The sequence below is a fragment of the Gopherus flavomarginatus genome, chromosome 17, assembly GCF_025201925.1.
Source record: "Gopherus flavomarginatus isolate rGopFla2 chromosome 17, rGopFla2.mat.asm, whole genome shotgun sequence".
Classification (NCBI taxonomy): Eukaryota; Metazoa; Chordata; order Testudines; family Testudinidae; genus Gopherus; species Gopherus flavomarginatus.
In genome coordinates, this window is record NC_066633.1 from 19,800,103 (window position 1) to 19,824,569 (window position 24,467).

At 48.6% G+C, this 24,467-nt stretch overlaps 2 protein-coding genes across 7 annotated transcripts; both read left to right on the forward strand.

Moving 5' to 3' along the window:
• The first annotated feature begins 2,347 nt into the window (after positions 1-2,347).
• On the forward strand, positions 2,348-7,670 carry LOC127035994 (zinc finger protein 436-like). 6 transcript variants are annotated; one of them, XM_050926396.1, is made up of 4 exons: positions 2,348-2,536; positions 2,847-2,984; positions 4,967-5,070; positions 5,438-7,670. In XM_050926396.1, exons 3-4 carry the CDS (start codon positions 5,031-5,033, stop codon positions 6,406-6,408), a joined length of 1,011 nt encoding a protein of 336 aa, XP_050782353.1. In that variant the 5' UTR covers positions 2,348-2,536; positions 2,847-2,984; positions 4,967-5,030; the 3' UTR covers positions 6,409-7,670. The 6 variants fall into 6 exon arrangements, with proteins under 6 accessions (XP_050782353.1, XP_050782352.1, XP_050782351.1 ...); XM_050926395.1 differs by having other exon boundaries at positions 2,889-2,984; XM_050926394.1 differs by lacking the exon at positions 2,847-2,984.
• Positions 7,671-14,019: 6,349 nt separating this feature from the next.
• Positions 14,020-24,068, forward strand: LOC127036000 (ficolin-1-like). The gene is made up of 9 exons (XM_050926415.1): positions 14,020-14,291; positions 15,961-16,074; positions 17,129-17,182; positions 19,454-19,489; positions 20,381-20,511; positions 21,681-21,810; positions 21,994-22,128; positions 22,871-23,178; positions 23,762-24,068. Exons 1-8 carry the CDS (start codon positions 14,165-14,167, stop codon positions 23,116-23,118), a joined length of 975 nt encoding a protein of 324 aa, XP_050782372.1. The 5' UTR covers positions 14,020-14,164; the 3' UTR covers positions 23,119-23,178; positions 23,762-24,068.
• Positions 24,069-24,467: the final 399 nt, after the last annotated feature.

Genomic DNA, 24,467 nt, shown 5'->3' on the forward strand with positions numbered 1-24,467 from the left:
TCAGGGCAGAAGTCCCTAGCCCCACCACCCTGCAGCAGGGAGAAGCCCTGAGCCCTGGCAGACACACCTGGCTCTCGAACGTCTGAAGATTATCGTATGGAGCTCAGAGGGTCAGTAAGTTTGGTCGCCCCTGGCATAAGCTAACTTCAAACTATTGGGAGTTAGAAGGAATTTCCCCTGGATTCTCCGCTATGCCCTCTGGACAGAGACGCATGCTTCAGTAGCTATAAGCATGGCATATGCTAGGGGAATCAATAGGCGGACCATGGGCCAAATCCGGTCTGCCAGTAGGGCTGCCCGGTGTCCAATTTTCCACCAGAACACTCGGTCAAAAAGGGATCCTGGCAGCTCCGGTCACACTGCTGACCGGGCTGTTAAAAGTCTGGTTGATGGTGCAGCGGGGCTAAGGCAGGGTCTCTGCCTGCCCTGGCTCCACACGGTTCCTGGAAGCAGCAGCATATTCTGTGGCTCCTAGGCACAGCGTGGCCGGGGCCTGCACGTGCTGCCCCCGCCCCAAGCGCTGGCTCTGCAGCTTCCATTGGCCAGGAACTGCAGTCAGTGGGAGCTGCGGGGATGGCACCTGTGGGCACGGGCATCACACAGAGCCCCCGGCTCCTCTGCCTAGAAGCCACACATGCTGGCCACTTCTGGAAGCTGTGCAGAGCCACGGCAGGCAGGGAGCCTGTCTGAGTCCTGCTGTGTTGCCGACAGGGAGCCGCCTGAGGTAAGCATCACCCACCTAGGAGTCAGACATGCCACTGCTTCCTGGGAGCTGCCTGAGGTCACAGCCACCTAGGAGCCAGCCTGCATCCCAAACCCGCTCCTAAACCCCAACCTCCTGCCCCAGTCCTGAGCCCCCTCCCACACCCAAACTCCCTCCTGAAGCCCACACCCCCTTCTGCATCCCAACCCTCTGCCCCAGCTCTGAGATCCCCTCCTGCACCCCAAACCCCTCATCCCTGGACCCACCCTAGAGCCCATATCTCCAGAGCCTGCACCCTCTCTCACACCCCAAAACTCTCATCCTCTGCCCCAGCCCTGAGCCACCTCCTGTACCCTAACTCCCTACTGGAGCCCACACCCCCCTCTGCACCCCAACCCTCTGCCTCAGCTCTGAGACCCCCTCCTGCACCCCAAACCCCTCATCCCTGGACCCACCCTAGAGCCTATATCCCCAGCCAGAGCCTGCACCCCCTCCCACACCCAAAAACCCTCATCCTCTGCCTCAGCCCTGAGCCACCTCCTGTACCCTAACTCCCACGAAAGCTCATGCTCTAAAACGTCTGTTAGTCTATAAGGTGCCACAGGACTCTTTGCTGCTCCCCTACCCTAACTCCCTACTGGAGCCTGCACCACTCCTGCATCCCAGTCCCCTGCCCCAACCCGGAGCCCCCTCCTGCACTCCAATCCCTCATCCCTGGCCCGATCCCAGGGCCTGCTCCCCCCTACCAGAGCTCTCACTCCCCTTCCTGCACCCCAACCTCTACCCCAACCCAGTGAAAGTGAGTGAGGGTGGGAAAGAAGGAGCAATGAAGGGAGGGGGTGAAGCGAGTGGGGGCGGGGCAGGGGGCAGGGGAGGCGTGTTTAGTTCTGTGTGATTACAAAGTTGTTACCCTACCTGCCAGCCGCTTTCGAAATCTTTGTATTGACTTATTATCACTAGTTATTGTTGGGTTATTTTCTCTGGAGTCTGGCTCTGGACTATACCTTGACCAAGAAATCTGGACCTTGCCAACAAACAACTGATTACCCCGGGGCCTAGCACATGCTCAATGTGAGCGGGCTCCCTTATTACCGAAATATCGGGTCTGCCTAGCTGAGAGCCAATTAACAGCCTGACAGGGATAAGGAAAAATGCTTTATTCTGCAGAAAAAGGAGAGCCTGTACCTCGGTACAAAAGACTCTGTCTTACACAAATTTCACAAACCTTTTATACACATTCAGACAAAGACCCTTGCGTGTTAATACTTGATTGGTAAGAGTAAAGTCTCATGTTTCCCTTATCTAAGTAGAACTAACTGGTTAGGAGCAGGATCTTCCTGCCTTGAGGCAGAGGAAAAGAGATAGTGAAAAAATGCAAGCTACTGTGTCCATGAGCAGTACTTACTCCCCCCCTACCTACTGGCCGCTTGTAATCTATTAAGGGAGGTCAGCCAGTTTTCACACCCTGAACTGCTCACAGAGTCTCCTCGCCACCTGTGAACCGTGCAAAATTCACACGTGTTCCCCTTGCTGTTGCCACTAGAGGGTGATGGCTGTTGGGAAAAGACAGGAGGCTGCTTCTCTTTCTGCCTCCGGATTGCCTGTCCTCGGGATTTTAAGGATGAGCTTCCCGGGTGAGAAGGTCCCTACCCAGCTCCCTTCTGTCCAAGAGCCCAGAGCAAGGAGCTGCTAATCCCCCACCTCCAAGGGGCCCTGGGCTGCTGAGAGACATGATTGCAAGTGCCACCACAAACGGGCCCCGTCCCAGGCTGTAACTACTGTCTTTGGGAAACAAACAGATTCTACAGTCACCGTCTGAGCCAGGAACTGCAGGTAATTGAGAGGGAAGGCAGGAAAGTAGCTGTAAATGCCTTTTCCTTCCCCTTACCCACTGCTGATCCCTATGTGCCTGAACCCCAGATCCGCTCACTGCACAGACCCACAGCAGCTGTTACTGTCCTAGCCTGGGCAGAGATCCCACTGGAAAGGTAACAGCGATCAACCTCCCAGCTGGAGGGCGAGTGGCACTGGGGAAGGAGAGAAGAGACTGAAAGGGGCAGAAGGAGAAATAAGGGCTGAGATATGAGCTCCCAGATCTAGCAACTGCATCATCACTGGGCCAGTTTGTTTTCCTTTTAACCAGCGGGGAAACAAAAATCAACGCCAGTTCCCTTCCTCTTCATAGCAAACTCACTTCTGAGGGAATATCCTGCCCAGGGGAACAGTGTCATCAGAGGGGCTCGTTTTATTCTGTCATTGTACAGCGCTTTGGTCATGGAAGGTCAGTGTTTAATATTTCTACAGACAGGATGAAATCCTGCCCCAATGATTTCAAGAATTTCCCCCCTGTTAATATTTTTTTTCCTGAAGCATCTGGTTTGGCCACTGTCCGGGAAGGAGGTCTGACCGGCTGCGGCTTTGGTCTGACAAGTCCCAGTTTTGCGTTCTTTGTGTCTGCCTCTTAGTAAGCTCTTTAGCTTCACCTCTGTGTTTTGCATCAGGCTGAGGACATTGCCAGAACTTGATCAATAAAATAGGAGGGCAATTTCCCTGTCTTCAGAGCTTTCCATGGGGACAGGATTGTAGGGTTTGTGCAGTCACTCAGGTGTATAGAATTCCTGTGTCCTCTCCACACTGGGCTTGGCCATGGTCTCTCTGCAGGTGTGGAGATGAACACAGGGGTGCTGGAACAATTTGCCAAGTGGGGGTTCTGAGAGCCATTGTACCAAACTGTAAATCCTGTGTACGATGGAAACCACTTCAAACCAGGGGGTGCGGCAGTACCCCCCAGTTCCAGCACCCAGGAACAAGCACCAGGCTTTGTACTTGATTTTTGCCTAACTCATCAGGTCCCCTTCAGTGGGAGGTCTCCAAATTTCCTACAAGGGAGCACAATGCATCTGACAGCAGAGTGGTGACGTTCCCAAACGGTCAGGTTGCAGAGCATATCACCTCACTGTGTAGCACTGTAGTCAGCTTGCCTCAGTGTCCCCCACTTGGTTCGCCAGTTAAGGGAGGTGTAGCCCGGAGTTCTGAAAAAATATTGCTGCTCTTAGGAACTTACAGTTCTTCTGGCCCTTCCAGCCTCAAACCATCCCTTCCAGCCTGGGTGCAGGGTCTCCACAAACCTCTGTCTAGGGGTGTGCTTGAATCCTCAGCCACCCCTTGCCCTGAGTATACCATAAGCTCTCCCTAAAAGAGCTGTACCTTGGAATATGGTTGGCTGGCTCTGAGCTTCCACCACCCTCTTACAGTCTATGGCCAACCCACTAACCACCCAGACCTACCCAAATCTGAGCAGGGCTGGAGCACTGCTGGAGCATCGCTCCAGTACCTGAACTGCACTCCGGCACCTCGGGCTTGTCATTTTCTGAGGAACCCCATGCTCCTGCCCAGCTTGGCAGGCGAAGTCTAGCATCTGGCAGGGTCAGGAAGGGAGCAAGGAGGGCCCCACCTGCACACACACCAGGTGATGCTGCAGCTGGCTGCTCTAGATCTGCAAGCAGCAAGAGCCAACAGGGCAGGGCAGGGAGCCAGGCCCAGCCCCATGGGACAGGAGCTGCCTCTGCAGGGTGAGTGCAAGACAGGCTCACTCTCCAAACCCCCTCCCTTGGGGCCTCCCCTCCACACTGGGCCAGGACAGAGACTGGACAGTGACATATACACTGGAGAGTGGGGCCTGCCACCCCAATGAGAATGGCTTCCTCCCGCCCACCCAAAGGACTTGCCCTACCCATGCCCCTAGAGAACCCTTCCCCACAGAGCTGGGAGCCTGATCACTCCCCTGCACCCTGATAGAGAGCCCCCCAGGAAGCAGAGCCCTCCCAGCGCTGACTCCTGCTCCCTGTGCAAGTGTCAGGGCAGTTCCTCAGCCTCAAGGGAGACAAGCTGCATCTCAACCACGTTTCACTCCCGAAGCGGTGCGTGCATCTGAGGTGGACACTTCCTTCACCCAGTTTAGTTTCTCTTGTTTCTTCCCTAACTCAGCCCCAAGGGGTCGGGAGGGCTTAGACTCGGACAACTCGCCCATGTCACAACGTCACCTCGAACTGAGCTAGCGCAAGTCGGTCATTGCCTGCCCACTTACCTTTCCACTCCTAGCTACGCCGCCGGCCTCCAAGAACATTTTCCCCTCTGTTGAGATGAGATATACCCGCCGTCAGAAAGGAAGGATCATTTAAAAACCATGCACCATTTTTGTAACAAAAGCTCTGGAAATGTGTGACAAACCCTGATCTCACCCACTTCCTTTCCCCTGAGCAGAACTGCCTGTTCCGAGACCTGCTGTAATCCCAGACAGAACAAGGAGAAGAGCTGCAGGTCCGATATGCAAGGCCGTGAGGCGATCGTGAGCAGTGCCCACATAGGTGAGGAGTAAGCAGCTTGCCCAGTGAACAGAGAAGAATTGTAGAATTCCACCCAAGCAGTTGCAAGACCTCGCCATTCTGTCATCCCGCCTCCTTCACTGCAGTACCCATATCCTAGACATTCAGGGCTTCCCACTCATCCAAACTGATATGAAACAGGGGTCTTTCCCCTTGCCCATCCTTTTTCTATGCCTCAGGTGGGATTTTGAGAGAGTATAAGTCCCCCTCCTGGTGAAGGGTTTTTGTGGAGTTTAGTTCTGGTGACTTTTAATATTCATGACAAGCCCCACTGTCCTTCCTACTCCTGAGGTTCTCTTTCTCCCCAGCGCAGGGAGCAAATCATGGCTGGATTCCCTTTTCATTCCAGCAGGTGATGGGATGCCGAGAAAGAATGAGGAGCAGAAGCCCCTGCATGAAGCCCCTGAGGTGGTGGAGCCTCCCATGACTTTACCCACAAGATCCCAGAGCCCTGAATGGGGAGGTGCCCGTGAGACTCAGTGCGGATCAGAAAAGCGGCGGAGGAACCCGCTGGCACAGAGCCGGGGTAAATCTGCTCGGGTTGGCGATGGCCTCACCCACGAGGAGAGACCAAATACGTGCATGGACTGCGGGAAGAGCTTCAACAAGAGCTCGTCTCTGATTATCCATCAGAGAACCCACACAGGGGAGCGGCCCTACGCCTGCCCTGAGTGCGGGAAACGCTTCACCCAGAGCTCCACTTTCCTGCGGCATCAGCGGATCCACACTGGCGAGCGGCCCTATGACTGCGCCGAGTGCGGAAAGAGCTTCCGGGTGAGCTCCCACCTGGTCCGGCACCAGCGGATCCACACGGGAGAGCGGCCTTACGTGTGCACTGAATGCGGGCGGAGCTTCAGCGTCAGCTCCCACCTGGTGCAGCATCAGCGGACGCACACGGGCGAGCGGCCCTACCGCTGCGCCTGCGGGAAGAGCTTCAGCCTGAGCTCCCACCTCATGCAGCACTGGACCATCCACACGGGCGAGCGGCCCTACCAGTGCACCCAGTGTGGGCGGAGCTTCTCCATGAGCTCCGCCCTCATCAGGCACCAGAGACTCCATACGGCGGATGCGCCCCGCCAGTGCGCCCAGTGCGGGAAAAGCTTCAGCCGCGGCTCGGAGCTGAGCGAGCACCAGAAGATCCACACAGGGGAACGGCAGCATGAGTGCGCCCAGTGCGGGAGGAGCTTCGGCGCAAGGTCCAATCTCCTCCAGCATCAGCGGACCCACGCGGGCGAGAGGCCCTACACCTGTGTCCACTGTGGGAGGAGCTTCAGCCGAAGCTCAAACCTTATTACACACCAGAGAATCCACATGGGCTAAGAGCCTGGCCCATGTGAAAACCATGGGCCAACAGTTACAGGCCACATCCCATCCAAGACATGGGCATCTCCTCCTTTTGGGGCATGTGGAGTTCTTTCCCACTCATGTGCTGCTCTTGGGATGCGGTGGGGTGAGAAGACAATGAGGAGATGTTGTGGGAAGGGATCTTTTGGGATACAAGGTAACCAGGAAAGGAGGCAGAAGTGGGTGTTGTTGGTGAGTCATGATGGGTCACTTGCTGGAGGATTCTCTGCCGCTCGAGGTCTTCAAATCACTATTTGAGGACTTCAGTAACTCAGACATAGGTTAGGGGTTTGTTACAGGAGTGGGTGGGTGAGATTCTGTGGCCTGCGTTGTGCAGGAGGTCGGACTAGATGATCATAACGGTCCCTTCTGACCTTAAAGTCAATGAGTTTGAGTTGGGTGAGTGAATGGAGCAAGGTTCCCAGGTAACTCTGGGCCTGTTTGATTATCAGTGAATTTGCATACTTACATTCTCTTTTTTTCCTTTTTATTAGCTGGCAAATCTTTTTTTCATTTGGGTTGCTTGGGGAATCCTGAGCCGTGCACGTCTTGGCCTTGGGCAGGGAGTGAGCTGGTCAAAGAAGGGTGATCTGAGATGCCCTCCAATTAAGGAAAGTCTGGAGTGTTAAAAGGAGTGGACAAGTAAACACACCAGAGGCTAAATGCATGTGAAACCGGGTAATCTAAATGGCAGAGCTGGTTGAAAACCAACAAACTGATTTTCCGGGGCGGGGAGTCAAATCTAACACCAGGACCGCTGTATTGATGGTGGTGTTCATTTTCATACCAAAATCATTAAAAGCCTCCTTTCTTCATTTAAATGAAACTGTCACCAAATTTCTAGTCTGCTGCAACAGAGCACTGCAGAATCCAGAGACTTTGCTGCAAGATTTAGGTTCAGCTGCTGCAAGGACTTGGATAGATGACATATCCATATAGGAGTTTGGCTGTATAGCAATGTCAAATTAAAATGGCCAAATTAAAGAAAAATCCTCCCATTTCTCTCTTGGGGTCACTGCTGCACACATTTAGTACCATGCAGACTGCATACTGACATATATAGTCTCACTGATGTCAGTGTGACTGCAGACACTAGTAGGTACTAAGCTTGATAAGCATTGGCATGACTGGGCCCTTATTTGGTATGTTTCCCTTGTGCTTGTACAGAATGCGTGTTCTCCATCCGGTTTCATGTGACAGTGTTTCCAAAAGTTAATAATATATTTGACCATCGAAAACTCAACATAAATAAATTGTACTGTATAGCAGTGGTGATACGTATCAAAGTGGGTGTGAAAGGTTGGGTGGTTCATATCCTGTGATTATAGATGCTGCTCCAAAAATTGATGAAATTGGAAAAGCAGCAAAGATCCAGACTAACACGGCTACCCTCTGATACTTGATGAAATTGGGACATTCCCATAAGACGAATAAGGACATCTGTGAATTGTGCACCTTTTACCGAGCAGGAACTGAACCAACTGTATGCAGCACGCTACAGAAAAAAAAGCCCACGGCTCTATGATGCTGCTGGTGTCTGGGCCTTCATTTTGCTCGCTAAAGAAAACAGCACGCTCTCTCCCCCAGGGTCCGCCGCACTCTGCCAAAGGAGTTAGCAGGGGTTTCCTGAGCCTGCTCCAGGGCTGGTATACCAAAGCTGAGTTAATCTCCACACTGACCCTGTTTGGAACTAATTAGCGAGAAGGTAAAATAAGCAAAGAAACAGAATGGGATGAAAAGACACATTAGAAAGGGGAAGCAGGCTTTAAAATATGTAGATTGTAGGGACCGGGGCCCTCTTTTTGGTCTGTGTCTGTCCAGTGCCCAGCACAACGGGTCCTGTCCATGACTGGAGGTTCTTGGTGCTACTACCATACAAATAATAAAAGCTTGAAAAACACCTAAAGGCCAGATTTGTAAGAATATTTAGGTGCCTGAAGCTGCAGATACTTTTGAAAATTCCCACCAGGTGCCTAGGTGCCTAACCTCATTAAGTTCTTTAGAAAATCCCACTAGATGCTGATCTACATCCTCAGGCACCTGAATACCTTTGAAAATCTGGTCCTAGGTATGGGGCTTAGGCCATTACCCACAGGTTCCAAACTATGGATAAGCTAGCAGCCTGGATCTGAAATGGCCTGGTGGTATCTGTCATTCTCCAGCACAGCCTGCATACTCAAGATGTCCAGAGAATTGAGACCCCCCTACACACTATCCCCAGTCCACCCAGAGCCCAAGCAGCAGGCCCAAGAGTGTATTCTCCCCAGAGGCTGGGCACAATTTAGCAATTAGTGTCTCATCAGAGTGTGCAGGCACATGCTTTTCTCATGCCAGGCTGCAGCTCTCACTCAAACAGAACCACCCCGTTTCCAGTCCAGTATCCTTTCCTTCACAGCGTGTCACTAAAACGTTGGGTGATAAGCTAGAGGCAGTTTGAGTTTGGAATGAGATGATCCCATATCCTCCTTCTCTTGCCCTTCCAGCTCTATTGTCATCCAGGGCTGAGGCTTCTGTGCATTGTCAGACTGTTGATGGATCCATTTAATTCTGATCATTGATGGAGAGGTCAGAAAAAAAAACACCTTTTCCCCTAATCCAGCCAAGATTTAGGGGGAAATTCATCCTGTGCAGAGAGCCAACACACCCTCCTCCCCACTTGCACCCGTACAATGTGCACTGAAGCCCGGTGAGCATGCAGGTAAGTTCTCCAGCTGGAAATAAGACCAAACATTCCCAGCAGTTTTGCAATCAACTAGGTAACAGATGACAAAACAGGCCGAGGAAACAAACAGCTTCCACCTCGTTAATAAATAAAATGTTTCCACACAATCTTCCCAAGGGGAAGTGACTGGAAAGTGGGAATTACGGATGATGGTAGCTGAGGGTTTGAAGGTGGCATCTATTCTGTTGCCTATGAAAGGCAAAGTAAGAGAGGGTTGAAATGCTAAAGCAGAGATGGATTGAGCTGACACTGTGGAGCCCAGCACCAGCCATGGGGAGAGCAGCGGTGCAAAGCCTCATAGCTTTACTCTGCTTGGCAGCAGGGGTCTGTGAGGACATCTGCTCAGGTGAGTGACAGATGAGTCACTTTACCCTTTAACAGTATGGACCTTCTGGTTAGACCCTACAGAGCAAACGCAGAATTGAGAGTTTATCAGGTCAAGACTAATTGGATGATGAAGAGCCCATGGGGTGGTTCTTTAAAGTTTGTTTCTGTATTAAATAACAAGAGGTCTCAGATTCTCTTTACAACTGTCTCCTCTTATCTGCTGCTGTTAGCCTTACCCACGGTCCGGACACTATGTGGGACACTGGACCTAAAATGTACACTCATACGAGTTAGTGATGGAAAAGATGCAGCGAGACCAGGTTTCAAGGCAAGGACAATTATGCCATTAGCATATGCAAATATCTACACACTGCTTTTTGCTATTGACACTAAAGCTGGAGGGAACATGGCGTTTCTTCCAAAGAAAATTTTGAATATTCACCCAAAAAATTCAAAAACTAAATATTTCTGCCAAAAAAATGATATAGTTCAATTCTGAAATGCCACCGTGGTGCCTCCTGGGAGTTGTGGTTCAGGTGTTTCATACTCCCACTGTCCTCTATTGGCTGGACTCACTGATCAGACTACAGTTCTCATGAGGCACCACAATCTCCAGTCTTGGTGAGGGGAGGCAACGCATCATAACAGGGGCACTGCTGGGGATGCTCCATTTTTTTTTAATGAAAATTCAAGATTTCCCACTGAAAGCAGACACTTCTTTGCAAAAAATATATATATATTTTGTTGAAATCCCAGTTTTCTTCTGAAAAATGGCTTTGACTGAAAATTCTTAACTGCCTCTAAGTGATGCCCTTGGGATAAACTCAGCTTTGCACTCGGTTAGTTTTAACAAACAATGTCAGCCATACTTACAGGATGGAGGACTCTATCCTGGGAAGCAGTGACTCTGAAAAAGATTTGGGGGTTGTGGTGGATAATCAGCTGAACATGAGCTCCCAGTGTGACGATGTAACCAAAAAAGCTAATGCAATCCTGGGATGTCTAAACACGGGAATCTTGAGTGGCAGTAGGGAGGTTATTATACCTCTGTATTAGGCACTGGTGTAACTGCTGCTGGAATCCTGTGTCCAGTTCCGGTGCCCTCAATTCATGAAGGACGTTAATAAGTTGGAGAGGGTTCAGAGAAGAGCTACGGGAATGATGAAAGGAGTAGAAAACCTGCCTTATAGTGATAGACTCAAGGAACTCGATCTATTTAGCTTAAAGAGAAGGTTGTGGGCTGACTTGGTCACAGTCTAAGTACCTACATGAGGAAAAATATTTAATAAGGGGCTCTTCAATCTACCAGAGAAAGGTGTAACATGATCCAATGACTGGAGGTTGAATCTGAACAAATTCAGACTGGAAGTTAAGCCTACATATTTGACAGTGAGTATAATTAATCATGGGGGCAATTTCCCAAGGGTTGTGGTGGATCCTCCATCACTGACCATTTTTAAACCAACACTGGATGTTTTTTCTAAAAGCTCTGCTCTAGGAATTAGTTTGGGGCAGTTCTCTGGCCTGTGTTATACAAGAAGTCAGAATAGACAGTAACAATGGTCCCTTCTGGCCTTGGAATCTATGAAACCTCAACTCTGAATTTTTGGGGCTTGTCAGACTTGGGTTTGGAATAATCAACAACATTCTTGAGACTTTTTTTTTACCTTTATGGCACAGGGTCCCCTCACTGCTCAAGGCACCTCCTGCTGGCTGTCCTCTGTGTATTCGTCATACCAGACCTTCTCCTCCCCCTCTGGTGATGTCTTCTCTGCGCTGTCTTGCCCTGCGTCCCCTCTCACTCCAGGGACTGCAGTCTCCTCTTCGTGGCTTGGCCCTCCGGCCAGGTCACTAATGTCCTCCCCTTCTGGGGAATTCACCATCTCTCCAGACCCACTGGCTGCCTGGCACCTCCAACACCCTGTACCGCTTCCTGGCAGCTGGTAGGGGAACCCAGCCTGTTCTCTACACTGGGTTCCAGCCGAGAGACCCTATAACAAGCAGCCACAGTCCAATACAATCCTACCCCTTGCTGCTGTTTCCCTGGGTTTCTTCCTCCATATCTGGCTTTCCCCTAGGCGGGTTTGCCAGCTTCCCAACTCCCTCCACTCAGGGAGCGACTGCAGCCTTTCCCAGCAACAGCCCTGCATCCACAGCCAGCTACCGGACTTTATACAGGCCCCTCCTGTTCCTGCACAGGTGAGCAGGTTCAGAGCTCTGCCACTGCATCTCGGCTCAGTAGTTCCCTTTTTCACCAGGAGAAAGAGGTGCTACTGGCCTCCCTGGATGTAAGGGTTAGCGCTTTCGGGGGAGGGTGCCCCTGCTTTTCTGATGTTACTCACATTGAAAGAGTCCTTGATTCAGCAAAACAGTTAAGCACTTGCTTAACGTTAAGCATGTTTATGTTCCACTGACATCAGTAAGCACCTGGTTCAAACTAAGCACGTTCTCCAGTGCTTTGCTGAGCTGAGGCCAGAGAGACAGGGCGCCTGGCAGCACAGAAGAGGCATGGCAAGGCAATAATTACAGCGTGCTTGTATTACCTGAGGATTGTTCCCAGAGGACTGGTGCCGCAAGGGAGGCACAAGCAGAGCAACAAAGCAGGGACCAGGCAGATCAGCAAAGAGTGGAAGAGCTGTTCCACTTGTTGGCCTCCACATGCAAATGCACGGCCTAGGAAAAGACGACCCGCCCTCGCCATCTGCTCTAGGCTAGAGGGACAGAGAAGACAAGCGGTCACAAACCCCAAGTCGCATCTGTGAGGCTGAGAATGGCTCATTAGAATTGTCAAAAGATGGCACTGAATGTTCTATTAATTGATACCTCACTTGAAACATGCAGAAGCCTCTGAACTCGGTGTCATGGATTGGTGGCTGCTTTCCAAATACCTCCATACCCAGCTGCCTGTGCTCTGTCTGTTCCCCTGCAATCTCTTCCTAATGATGATGCAGTGCTGGGGGGAGCCGCTGACAGTTTTGCTCTGTGTCCTGTGTGAGTCATCTGCTCCTTTAGTTATTCCCTATTCCCCATCTCTTCTTATCATCTCATTTGGATCCATCCAATGAGTCACATACCATCCCAGGGCAGTATCCTGGAGCTGGATGGCATAGTCTCAGTTTTGCTGTGATGTACCAAGTGATTCTTCGGGGTTTGAGCTGTAATAATAGTACCTGTCATTTCACATGGTCCGAGGAAGGAACTTCTGAAATCTTGCTTTTCTGACCCGTATTCCCAACATGCTGCACATAACAGGCATTTTAATATTGCTCTTGGGTTAAAAGGCAAGATTACCTCACAGCCTGTGCCTCCGAGGCAAATTTGCTACCCTGGAAATGTTGCTTATATGTTTTCAATAGAGCAGTGAAAGGGAACATCAGCCATTCGTGTGCCCTAGCCTGGGATTAGTACCAATGCTGGGCTGCACACTCAGGACAGGATGTGACATCCAGGTAACACAAGATCTGAAACTTCTTTCTTTAGGAGATAAAGGAAATGCTGGGTCACCAGCAACGACAGGTGAGGATTATTTGAGAGTCAGTTCAACTTTGTCCCTCCATACAACAATTAAGAGGAAGCTACTTGAGCTAAACATGCATCATTCAAACACACACACACACACACTGAAGTGTACATTACATGCCTCTCAGACTGACAGCAGCAAAGCTCCTCTGTGTGGAAGACAAAAACTTTTCTGGGGGCAGGCCGAGACTGTGTAAATTCCCCACCACCACCCACCCCACCCCACCCCACCCCACCCCATCTGCAACTAAAAATCATAATGAACATCATCCACCTCCACTCCAAATACAAGGTACATTTCTTCAACCTGCCTGTTCTAATATAAATATGTAATAACATGTACATTAATAAACAACCCACCACACCCCACACACTGCCAAAACACTCCACCACACACAGATAAGAGAACAAACCACACGTGACAGCTGTCAGTCATGTCACATAATGCGCTACTGGGTATAAGAATAGAATAGACTTCTGATGTCATGCACTATGTATCACTGATGACTTCATGGAATCAAAATCTCCTCTGCTCTAGAGGAAATATCATGGAACAATTTAACAACAAACAAGTAGTTAAAACTGAGATCATTCTGAAGAGTACAACAATATCAAACCTGCAAGTAAAAAGCAGGATATGAACATATGTGTTCAACCCTGTGAAATCCTCTCTCAAGATCTAATGATCTAACAGTGCCACTGTCTTGGAGCAGGTATAGACCATACTCTGAGATTTCGCAATGCTTAGGCTGTAAAGAAAAATAATTACATATCCTTCTTGGCCAGACTGATCTTCGATCCTGACATCTGTGGAATGAAGCTCTAGCTGGAAAATAATCTCAACTCTTTGGTATAAAGGAGTTAAATGAAGAATTGCTGACACCGACACTTAAAGGAAAGCCAGTAAAATTAAGGGGAAGCAGACCCACTGGCACCAAAATATTTACTGAGTCACACAGGAGGTACAATGTGACAGGAAACTTTCTTATCAGATCCTTGAAGTTGGGAAAGTGTCTGCACAACAAGTCTAAGGGAAGCCATTTTACAGCTGGAACGTGGGAACTGGGGTGTAAGGGAGATTAGAGTTCCGAGGTGGAGTTTATTTCTTGTCTTTTCATATGATATGTAAGGCTTCCAGGGCTCAGATGCTAACACAGCACGAAGATGAGGAGACAAGTGGAGCTGCCTTTGCAGAGACCAGCACCAGCCATGGGGAGAGCTGCCCAGCAAACCCTCCTCGCCTTACTCTGTCTAGCAGCTGTGGTTTGTCAGGCTAAGGACACCTGCCCAGGTGAGTCACAGACAAACCTGTTACCTTTTCATAACATGGATCTGACTGGTTCCCACTTTAAGATGCAGAATTTAGACTGCACAGAAGTTTAATATTAGCCCTTCTAATTTTCTTCCTTAATTAAATTGCTTTTAATCAAGAAACAAGACGGCTCACATATGCACTGTATAACTAATGCCTTTCCATTGCTGTTGGGCTGTTCCATGGCATAGTAGGAGACAGAGCAAAGGGGCTGTGAAACCCCCAGCTACTAGACTGGAGAAGAATGGCATTCACGAGATGAGACGCTTTTTATTACATTTTACTCTTTGGCAATCCTCGAACAGCAACATTCTCCAGTTAAAGAATAATCTGATTAAATGAAAATCTTGCTGTGTCTCATTCTCTACTGATTCTGTCCAGTGAGCTCAGATACTACGAGATGGAGATGATATAAGGAATAGAATATGATGGACAGAATAGAATAGACCTAATAAAAGGAACAGAATATGATGCACATGATATAAAAAGTGAGAATAAAAAAGATCTGATGTAAGGAATAGAACAGAATAAGTTTGATATAAGAAGTAAACTAGAATAGAATAGATATTTTCCTCCGGAGCAGACTGGCAGAGGCCCTGGAGGTTTTTCACCTTCCTCTGCAGCGTGGGGCATGGGTCACTTGCTGGTGGATTCTCTGCAGCTTGAGGTCTTCAAACCACAATTTGAAGACTTCAATAACTCAGACATAGGTTAGGAGATTGTTATAGAAGCGGATGGGTAGGATTCTGTGGCCAGCTTTGTGCAGGAAGTCAGACTTGATGATCATATTGGTCCCTTCTGACCCTAAAGTCTATGAGTCTATGAGATACCTCTACCCATAGCTATTTTTGGTTTGCTCCCAGGGAGATATTATTCAGATCTTTGGAATTAATGTGAAAGTCAGAAAGTCTCTAAAATGTTTGGAAATTCACACAGGCACAATACTCTGGCATTTCTCAAATGTTCCCTTATTTCATGCTTCTTAAGAGCTGCTCAAAGATACTTTCTTTCCAGCCTCCTGAACCTCCCTTTCTTGCAGCTGTACCTGGTTATAGGAAAAAGTCCCTGGGATCGTATTAATAAGACAAGGTGAAAGCAATGACTGCGGCTTGTGTTTAATGCAGTAGGTGAGGCTGCTTGGTTACAACCTGTGTAGCTTTCTTGATTTCCTCTCCCCAGATGTAGGGATACAATCCTGTTCCCAGTGAAGCCAATGAGAAAACTCCCACTGACTTCACATTTACAAGCCTTGAATCTACCTTTGTTACTTGCAGTCCCCACTGCTCTCATCTATCTAGGTCACATGGCCGTGTGGTTAGTTTTCACCCAGACTCTCACTAATCCGCCAGTTTTAGTGTCCCTTGAAAATCTTTGTCGAGGTTCTCCAGTGTCTGCCGTCCGGTCTCTTCTGGTGGTGAATTTAATACATGCAAATTCATTAACGTTTTAAATAGTCTCTTAATTCCTCAAATTGAGGCTGTGGTTTTTGTACTGAAAGAAAAGAAAAGAAAAGAAAAGAAAAGAAAAGAAAAGAAAAGAAAAGAAAAGAAAGCTTGTGGAGATTCTCATTTGCAGGATTTATTTCTCTCAGGGATCTGCAAAATGGTTCAATCCTATGGACCTTCTCACATGTCATTTATTTCTCCAGACGTGAAAATAGTGGGTCTCAGTGGCTCAGAGAAGCTCGGTGTTCTCCAAGGCTGTCCTGGGATTCCTGGTGCCATGGGGCCCAAAGGTGACCCTGGAGTTGCAGGAATGAGAGGTATGTGCCCAGGGGCGGAGGAAGACTCTGCTTTGGATGGCAGAAAAATGATCCTCACGAGTCCCCAACATGAGGAAAAGGTGCCTCCAACAAGCTGGTCACTATGCAAGTCTCTAACTCCACACTGAGGAGCCCGAACTAAGAAGCTGGCTCTGAACAATTGTCAATTTATTTTTCCTCTGGCCAGAACCATGGTAGCCTGTGAGCTGCTGCGGAAGGGAAGCCAGGTGTGTCTTTGATGGCCATCACATTGGCCAGCACACCAGGGATCATCAGCATTAAGAGTGTGAGCTGATAGAACAGGAGCCAAAGGGCCAAGTGCCGCTATCTGCTGCTGTAACACACTGACCTCCTCCCTCACTAGATCTATCTGCCAAGACTCACAGATGCCCATAACCCTATAGAGCAGCGGTTCTCAAACTTTAGCAACCCGAGGACCCCCATTTTGATTTTAAAATTTTCACAGATTCCCCAAGCCCTCCATTCCACCCCTTCCCCAAGGCTCCACCGCTGCCCCATCTCTTCCCGCCGCCACTCCAGCCCAGCCCCTCCTCTTCCACGACTCTTTCTGCCCCCTCCCCCAACATCCCATCCCCGCTCCTTCCCCTCCCTCCCAGGGCCTCCTGTACGCCACAGAAGAGCTGTTCCCCAGCATACAGAAGGCGCTGGGAGGGAGGGGGAAAAGTTGAGAGAAGGAGCGGGAGGATTTGATCAGCAGGGCCCACAGACCCCCCCGGAGCACCCTCACAGACCCCAGTTTGAGAAACAGTGATATGGAGAGATTTGTTAAAACTAAGCTAGCTGCTATCTGAGTTGCACCCATATTGTGGCTTAGTGGAAGCAGCTGTCTGATACGTTCTCTGGGATGGATACCCCAACTGGCCACTGATGTGACATGAAACTCCAAAGGAAGGATCCTCTCTCTGGACTCTAAGTTGCAGCCTCATGAGTCAAATCAGAAATGGCAGATGTGGGGATTCAGTTCACATCTAGTTAGTATGTTTGAATTATTCAGGGCTTGCGCTGTCAAATATTTACTCTCTTGTGTTTGTAGGAGAATGGGGAGCTCCAGGGATCCCTGGAAAGATGGGACCAGCAGGCAAGAAAGGTAAAGAAAGAAAGAGCGAGTCATCACAGTAACAGCTTCTGAAGGTGCTTATCTTCAGGTTACACCTGTGAAAACTTTTACCCCAGTAGAACCTCAGTTCTGAGCCCCCCACTGAAATTGTTGCACTTCAGATAAATCTTTCCACTGTTTAACCAAGAGCAAAAAGGTGATGCTTGGCCTCCTTGGACTGAAAGGTAATTGATCATCTCAAATAATTCTTCTCGCTGCAAAGCTGTGACCCTTCTGTACTTTAATAACAAACAGGGGATGGCTACACTGCAGCCGGGGGCATGATTTGCAGTTCATGTATCTGTACCCACATTAGCTTTAATCTAGCTAGCTTGCTAACAACAGAAGTGAACCTAGGGTAGCGCGGGCTAAGCTACAGATGTGAATATGTAGCCAGAGGGGTCAGGCAAACTTGTGCAACCTATCCTGAATCTTGTGCCACTGCATCCTCACGGCTATTGTCAGTGAGCTAAAATCTAGGACAAGTACGTCTACACGAGCTGCAAATCACATCAGTGTAGCCATACGCACAGTGACAAGCACATACGGTGCAATCGTTCTGTAGCGTCTGCTGGTTCACAAAGGCCTGCGTGGACTTACAAATATTTCTTAGGACTTACAGGAATTCATGCTCAGCTAATCCAATCCTGTACACGAGCGGGACAGTGATTGAGGCTTGGTACAAATACCATTTTACCCTCATCTTTCTGTGCAGCCACCCACTGCTTTGGTTCAAGCAGCTGCCCTTATTCCAGTCTGCAACTAGAACTTGGTCTGAGATTTGAAGGAACATCAGGTACAATTTTCAAAAGTGCCTAAGGAGTAGAACTGGTTGGAAAATTTTCACCAAAATGAAGGGCTCTCTAGAGTGCAAGACTCTCCTAGGCTGGTGACCAGTGCACTGGCCTGTGTTGCGGGATAGAGCTCATATTCTTGTAGATTATTTCCCGGAGCCCCCACGCACCCTCTCCCAACATGCTATAAAAACTCCATGGTGGGTGGTTTCAGCCGCTGGGCTGGTTGCGGGGGGAGCTCAGGGCTTCTACAAAAGAATGGCCACACTGGGTCAGACTAAGGGTCCATCTAGCCCAGTATCCTGTCTACCGACAGTGGCCAGTGCCAGGTGCCCCAGAGGGAATGAACAGAACAGGGGATCATCAACTGATCCATCCCCTGTTGCTCATTTCCAGCTTCCAGCAAACAGAGGCTAGGGACACCATCCCTGCCCATCCTGGCTAATAATCATTGATGGATCTATCCTCCATGAATTTATCTAGTTCTTTGTTGAACCCTGTTATGGTCTTGGCTTCTGCCCTGACGAGTGGCAGGGCTCCAGGCTTCAGCTGAGGAGACAGGGGTCTCAGGGCTTAGCCCCATAGGGGTGAGGGCACTGGGGCTCGGGGCTTCAGCCCCACGAGGTGCACAGAGGCTCAGAAATATTTACCAGAGCAGACTCTGGACAGCTCTAGCTGAATTTAAGCCCTGATGCAGGGGAGCCAGGATCAAGTCTCTCCTCTGGCTGATTAAGAGCAGAGTTTTTCATCCTAGATAATCCTAACTCAAGAAGAAAAAGGACTTGAACTCCCTTCTCCCACATCCCAGTTTCTTAACAACCAGGCTGTAAAGTGTGAGAGAGAATCTCTCTTGTCAGAAGTAACCAGAGAGCATTGTACCCCAAAACCTTCTCGAATAGAAGACCTCAGGTTTCAGTTGGAACATGGACATCTCAACACAATTTCATTTTCACAAAAAACCTTCAAAAGGTTTTGTTTTCATGCTAACGTGCAACAAAACCCAAATTCAAAACCTCCAAAGTTGCCGCGAAATGGAATTGTCATGCTCCGGACAGCTCTGCTTTTTAATGGGCCTTAGGCTTGTAAGTTACTTACGTGCTTTTGAAAATGTTACCCATTGCATCCGGCTGCCTGAAATCTCTGGACAGTCAGCCAGGAGCAATTCTGCACCAAGCTACTTTCATCTTGTTTTCCTCAAGTGAATTAGTTTGTACAAATGGAGAATAAACCCCCAAATATTAACTTTTTTTTTAATGTCTATGTACTTCACACGCTTCTAAATGTAATGCCCCTCTTCTGCCCTCATATTCTGTATTGTACCATCTATGCCAAATTCATGCAGCTCTGGAGATGTTGGAAGGGCATTCGTGTATTTTCCTGCATCAAGTCAGGCTGACACCCCATGAGTTCTGAGGTTAGAATGTGATCTCCAACTAATGCAAGGGTTTGACCCTGTGCTCCATTTTAGGAGAGAAAGGAGAGCGCGGAGAACCAGAAACAACAGGTAAGAACCTCGTCACTCTCCCATATGGCAAAAGTATGATTTAACTGACAGTAGCACCTGTATTAGCCATGGGATAAATTCTGTTATCAGGCACCTCTGAGCTGCAGTCTGTCTCTGATCCATCTCCATCAGGAGGATGGTTAACCTCTCAAATAGCGGCCATTTCAAAACAAAACAAGCTATTACCAAAACATTTCCTTCTCCCTCTTCAGTGTAGGAACTACTGCTCCCATGCTGCCTCCCCTGTCCCCAGTATGACAGAAAGCCAAGGCACAGAATGAGTAATATTCCGCCTTATTTCAGAAAGACCCACTAACTAACCCATAATATTATTTAAGGTGGCCGGAGCAGTCCCTGATGCCCTTGTGAAATGTGCCTCCTGGACCCTCCTCCAGCCTGTGGGAGTGCCAGCCCATTCCCACTGATGGGAGGCAGGGGAACCCCATTCTTCTCCACTCCCTTTGTGGACACTGTTGGCATTAGCTTTGAGCAGTCCTTTTGCTCTGGGAGCAGCGGGGCAGGGACGGAGATTAGGAGTAGGGCATGACTGTCCAGGTGCCTTTCCCTGCCCCTACTGACCTGCCAGGGCCAGGCACAGCCTCTCCCCAGTGAAAGGAGATGAAATAAATCAGCTGTCTAAAAAAGCATAAACTCTGCTGGGTTAACCCCCTAGTGAGTGCATGTCACAGGTCACCCTCTGTGCCCGATCCACGCAGGATGGGACTAGGGGTCTGGTGTCAGGGGCCTCGACCATTTAGCTCAAAGCATAGCAGTGCCTGCTTTTAGCTCTGAAGACCCCAAGATCACACTGACTCTTCACCCATCTCTTGCACAATCAGATCAAGTCCCGCACTTCCGATCAATGCATGTTTAATTTTCCATTTTGTTTAGGACCCAGAAACTGCAAGGAGCTGTTAGCCAAAGGGAGAACGCTGAGCGGCTGGTACGCCATTTACCCAGGAGTTACTGGTGATTCCATCACTGTCTTCTGTGACATGGATACAGGTGGTGGAGGCTGGATTGTAAGTGAGAGGGAGTGTGGCGGGGAGGAGGATGGTATAGAGAACACATTTGATTTTAATCAGAGGTGCGAGGATTGCCACTTGCTGGCAGCTGTAAATCTGTCCTAAAATTGAGGAAATGTTGAGACAGAGCTGAAATAATTCATCCAGTTATGCCCCAAATATGTCATCACAGATTTCATATCCAGGCCAGCCCATCAGTTCAAAGAGGAGAAACTGGGTTTGTGGAAACCTGGAAGTTAGGTTTTGGTTTATTCGCATTTGCTATTTAGGTCTTGTCTAGCCTGGAAGACTCTACAGGTGACTTTAGGTATAATAACCTGCCTAGTACATGTGACCATGTCTCCCTCTAGTGTCTGGAAGGGCTACACCAGGCTTCCCTTATCTGCTGCCTTGGCTTCCTTTGGAGCTGGTTGCTCCTTCCGTCAGCCCATGAAGTGTGGGCACTCCCAGGGTATGTCTACCCTGTAGCTGGGAACGAGCCTCCCAGCACACTAAAACTAGCAGCGAGACGTAGCAGCTCAGGTTGCAGCTTGGACCCCCAAGGTCTGAGCTCGGATGGCTAGCTCAAGTCTTGGCTGGAGCCATGCAGACATACCCCAGAGGTTAAGCACATTGCCTACACAGCATTCTCAGCACGTGACAGCCTGGCCGAGGCATGAAAAACCCTTATGTGATGGCAAAAGACCACAAGGCATAACTCTGTCATATCCCAACTATGGAAGGGTTTTTATGTTCTTCAAGCCATGGAGTGAAAGAGAGATGGGGCATGGAGCACAACGGTTACCAACTAAGAGGGGGTTTGCAACACTTCCTAGCCTGAAGAGTTAGCTCCATCCATCTAACATGTAGTTAAAAAAATTAGCTCAAAATGGATTTGCCCAGTTAAATGAGCTGATGGGAGCCAGAGTCACTCTTTGAACTTGGCCAGGTCACATCCCATCTCTGAGCCTCCTCCTCCTCCTTCTCCACAGATGAAGGTAGTGGTACCCATGTTTGTAGAGCGGGACTGATTTATTGCAGGGAGATATGTTGGAAAGCATTATGTGAATGCGAAGCGTAGTGGCTGCGTGAGCAGGTATGAAGTAATGGTATGTCAGGCAGCTGCTTTATGATGGATAGAAATCATGGTGCAGTCTTCCACCTCACACCCTCTCATTTCCTTGCAGGTTTTCCAGAGACGCGCAGATGGTTCGGTGGATTTTTTCCGTGACTGGAATTCCTACAAGAAGGGGTTTGGGAACCAGCTGACGGAATTCTGGTTGGGGAATGACAATATCCACCTGTTAACATCCTTTGGTAACAAAATCACTGATGGATTCTTTTCTGGGTTTTGTTCTCCGCCATATCATCTCCTTGGAGACAGGATACATAAAGTGATTCATCTGCTTGTATTCCTCGGGTTGGACAAACATGTCTCAACCCCTCAGGCAGAATGTTAATGGAAAGTGATTGACATTTTTGTTTCCATTTTGCCTCTAGAAACTTGTGAACTTCGTGTCGATCTGAGTGACACGGAAAACAAAAAATCCTTTGCCCACTATGAGACTTTCAGCATTTCAGGACAATCTGACAAATACAGACTGAACCTAGGAAAATTTCTTACAGGCACTGCAGGTAAGTTTGGAGCCCATCCTGCACTTTCTGTACAAGGGAGGTATCAAGAAAGGATGTTTAACCATCAAAAGCATAGAGTATCTCTGGCAGTTCTACCAACTCAGAGACTACCTGAAAGGGGAGGTGGGAAGAAAGCCCATGTGACATTCTAAGGCAGGCCATCGGCATGATGTTCTCACCACACTCGTGCACAGTGGAATCAGAATGTTAACTGGAGTTGAACTCAGAATTCTTGGTCCTCCAGAGTCTAGAAAGAGGATGATTGGTTGGTGGAACTTAATAAAGTGAGGCCTTGCTGGGTAGGAGGTCTTTTCCCACAGTAGCCTCCTATTTTTAAATATTGTTTGGGAAGGGGAAAGGAGCTATCAGAGGCACATTAGGGGAGAGGGCTAGCTCAGTGGTTTGAGCATTGGCCTGCTAAATCCAGGATTGTGAGCTCAATCCTAGAGGGGCCCACTTAGGGATCTGGGGCAAAAATCAGTACTTGGTCCTGCTAGTGAAGGCAGGGGGCTGGACTCAATGACCTTTCAAGGTCCCTTCCAGTTCTAGGAGACTGGTATATCTCCAATTATTATTATACATTACATATTAAACAAAAGGAACCATAGCTGTAGAGCCAAAGTGTGGAATAGAGAATCCCTGTTACTTGATTAATAGTCACATTCAGGGGAGCAAGACATCTCTCGGAACCTGACAGTGCTTTGTACACACAATCATGTTCTTGCTTCCGGTGTTTTAACAGGTGATTCCTTGTCTGGCCATAGAAATATGACTTTTACAACCAAAGACAACGACAATGATATGCATTCGGGGAACTGTGCTCTGCAGTTCAAGGGAGGCTGGTGGTACAACAAGTGTCACGGTTCCAATCTGAACGGGCTGTACCTGCTGGGGCCCCATGAGAGCTACGCAGATGGTGTCATCTGGGCAACAGGCAAAGGGGCTCACTACTCCTACGAAGTCTCAGAGATGAAGTTCAGGCCGGTTTAGCACAAGGAAGGTGCAGCAGGATGTCGCTCTCCAGCAACGTATGGGAATGGACCCTCAAAGGTAGTTAGATGCCTACAGCCCATTGATTTCCATGAAAGTTAGAATCTGGGCCTTAGAGCCTGATCTGAAGCCCAGTGAAGTCAATGGGAGTCTTTCCATTGACATCAGATGAGGCCCATAGCTGGAAGCACCCAAGCAAACACACTGACATTTAATACCAAATCTTTCCTTTTCCTTGTCACGTTGAGTTGTCAGGAGCTCTCTGTTCCGGTGTGAGTGCTGGTACCTTACAGCCCAGCCCATTCCATTCTACTTCTCTTAGAACCAAAGCAGAGCCAGCACTGCCTGCACAGACGAGAGAGATCGTGACCAAGAGGCAGGGCAGCGGCCAAGCTGTGAGCCGCCGCTGATCACGTCACAATTATTGAGGCACAGCGTGACATCCCTTTTTTCATTCCTGCTAAATTAAAGGAAAATCCCTCTGACTTCAGTGGAAGTTTTGCCATCATAAGAGCTGAGTCAAGGTTTTAAGATTTGGCACTTGGTGACTCAATACATTATTGCATCAGAAGTCATGGCATGATAATGCATCTGTGATTAATTGCAGAAGATCAACAACTCTTAACTTTTTTTTTCTTTTCAGATCATGAGCCTGGAGAAAGCAATATATTTGCACCTTGCTAATTTACACCAAGGATATTTACACCATTTATCATTTATACCAAGGTTATTAAGCTCTCCCCACTTCCCAGCAAAGAGTGAACACCAGGCACCAATGAAGTCACTAGAGGTTTTATCATTGATTTCAGTGGGGCCAGGATGGCACCCAGAGCTCTATAGTGAAGTCTTAGATTTCTCTCTGCAATAGTGCTATGTGATACTATGAAGCATAATCCTCACTGGTTAAAAGAAAAGTGCATATGTCACCCTAAATTAATAAAGTATGTTTAACCAGCCATGTGAAGTACATTTTGTGTGGCATGATTACATCTTTTGCATTGCACTAGTTTTCTTACTGGCTTTTTCACCACATCCCTCCCAGTCATTTACGGGAATTTTTATATTAATAACATAACACAAATGAAAATAAATACTGGTTCTTTTCATCAGAAGAGCTTAAAGAGCTTGACAAAAGCAGGCAAGTATCATTATTCCTGTTTTACAGACAGGGAAACTGATACATTGATAGTTTAGATTATTTGTCCAAATTTACATGTATTGAATCAAAAAGAGTCAGGGATAGACGCTGGTTTGTAGCTCTGTGATCCAGCCACAACTATCTGCCTCGGAAAGGTTGCACTCTGTGTTGAAGATCTGGAGAGCGGAAGAAATTCTCGGGAAAGTAGCAG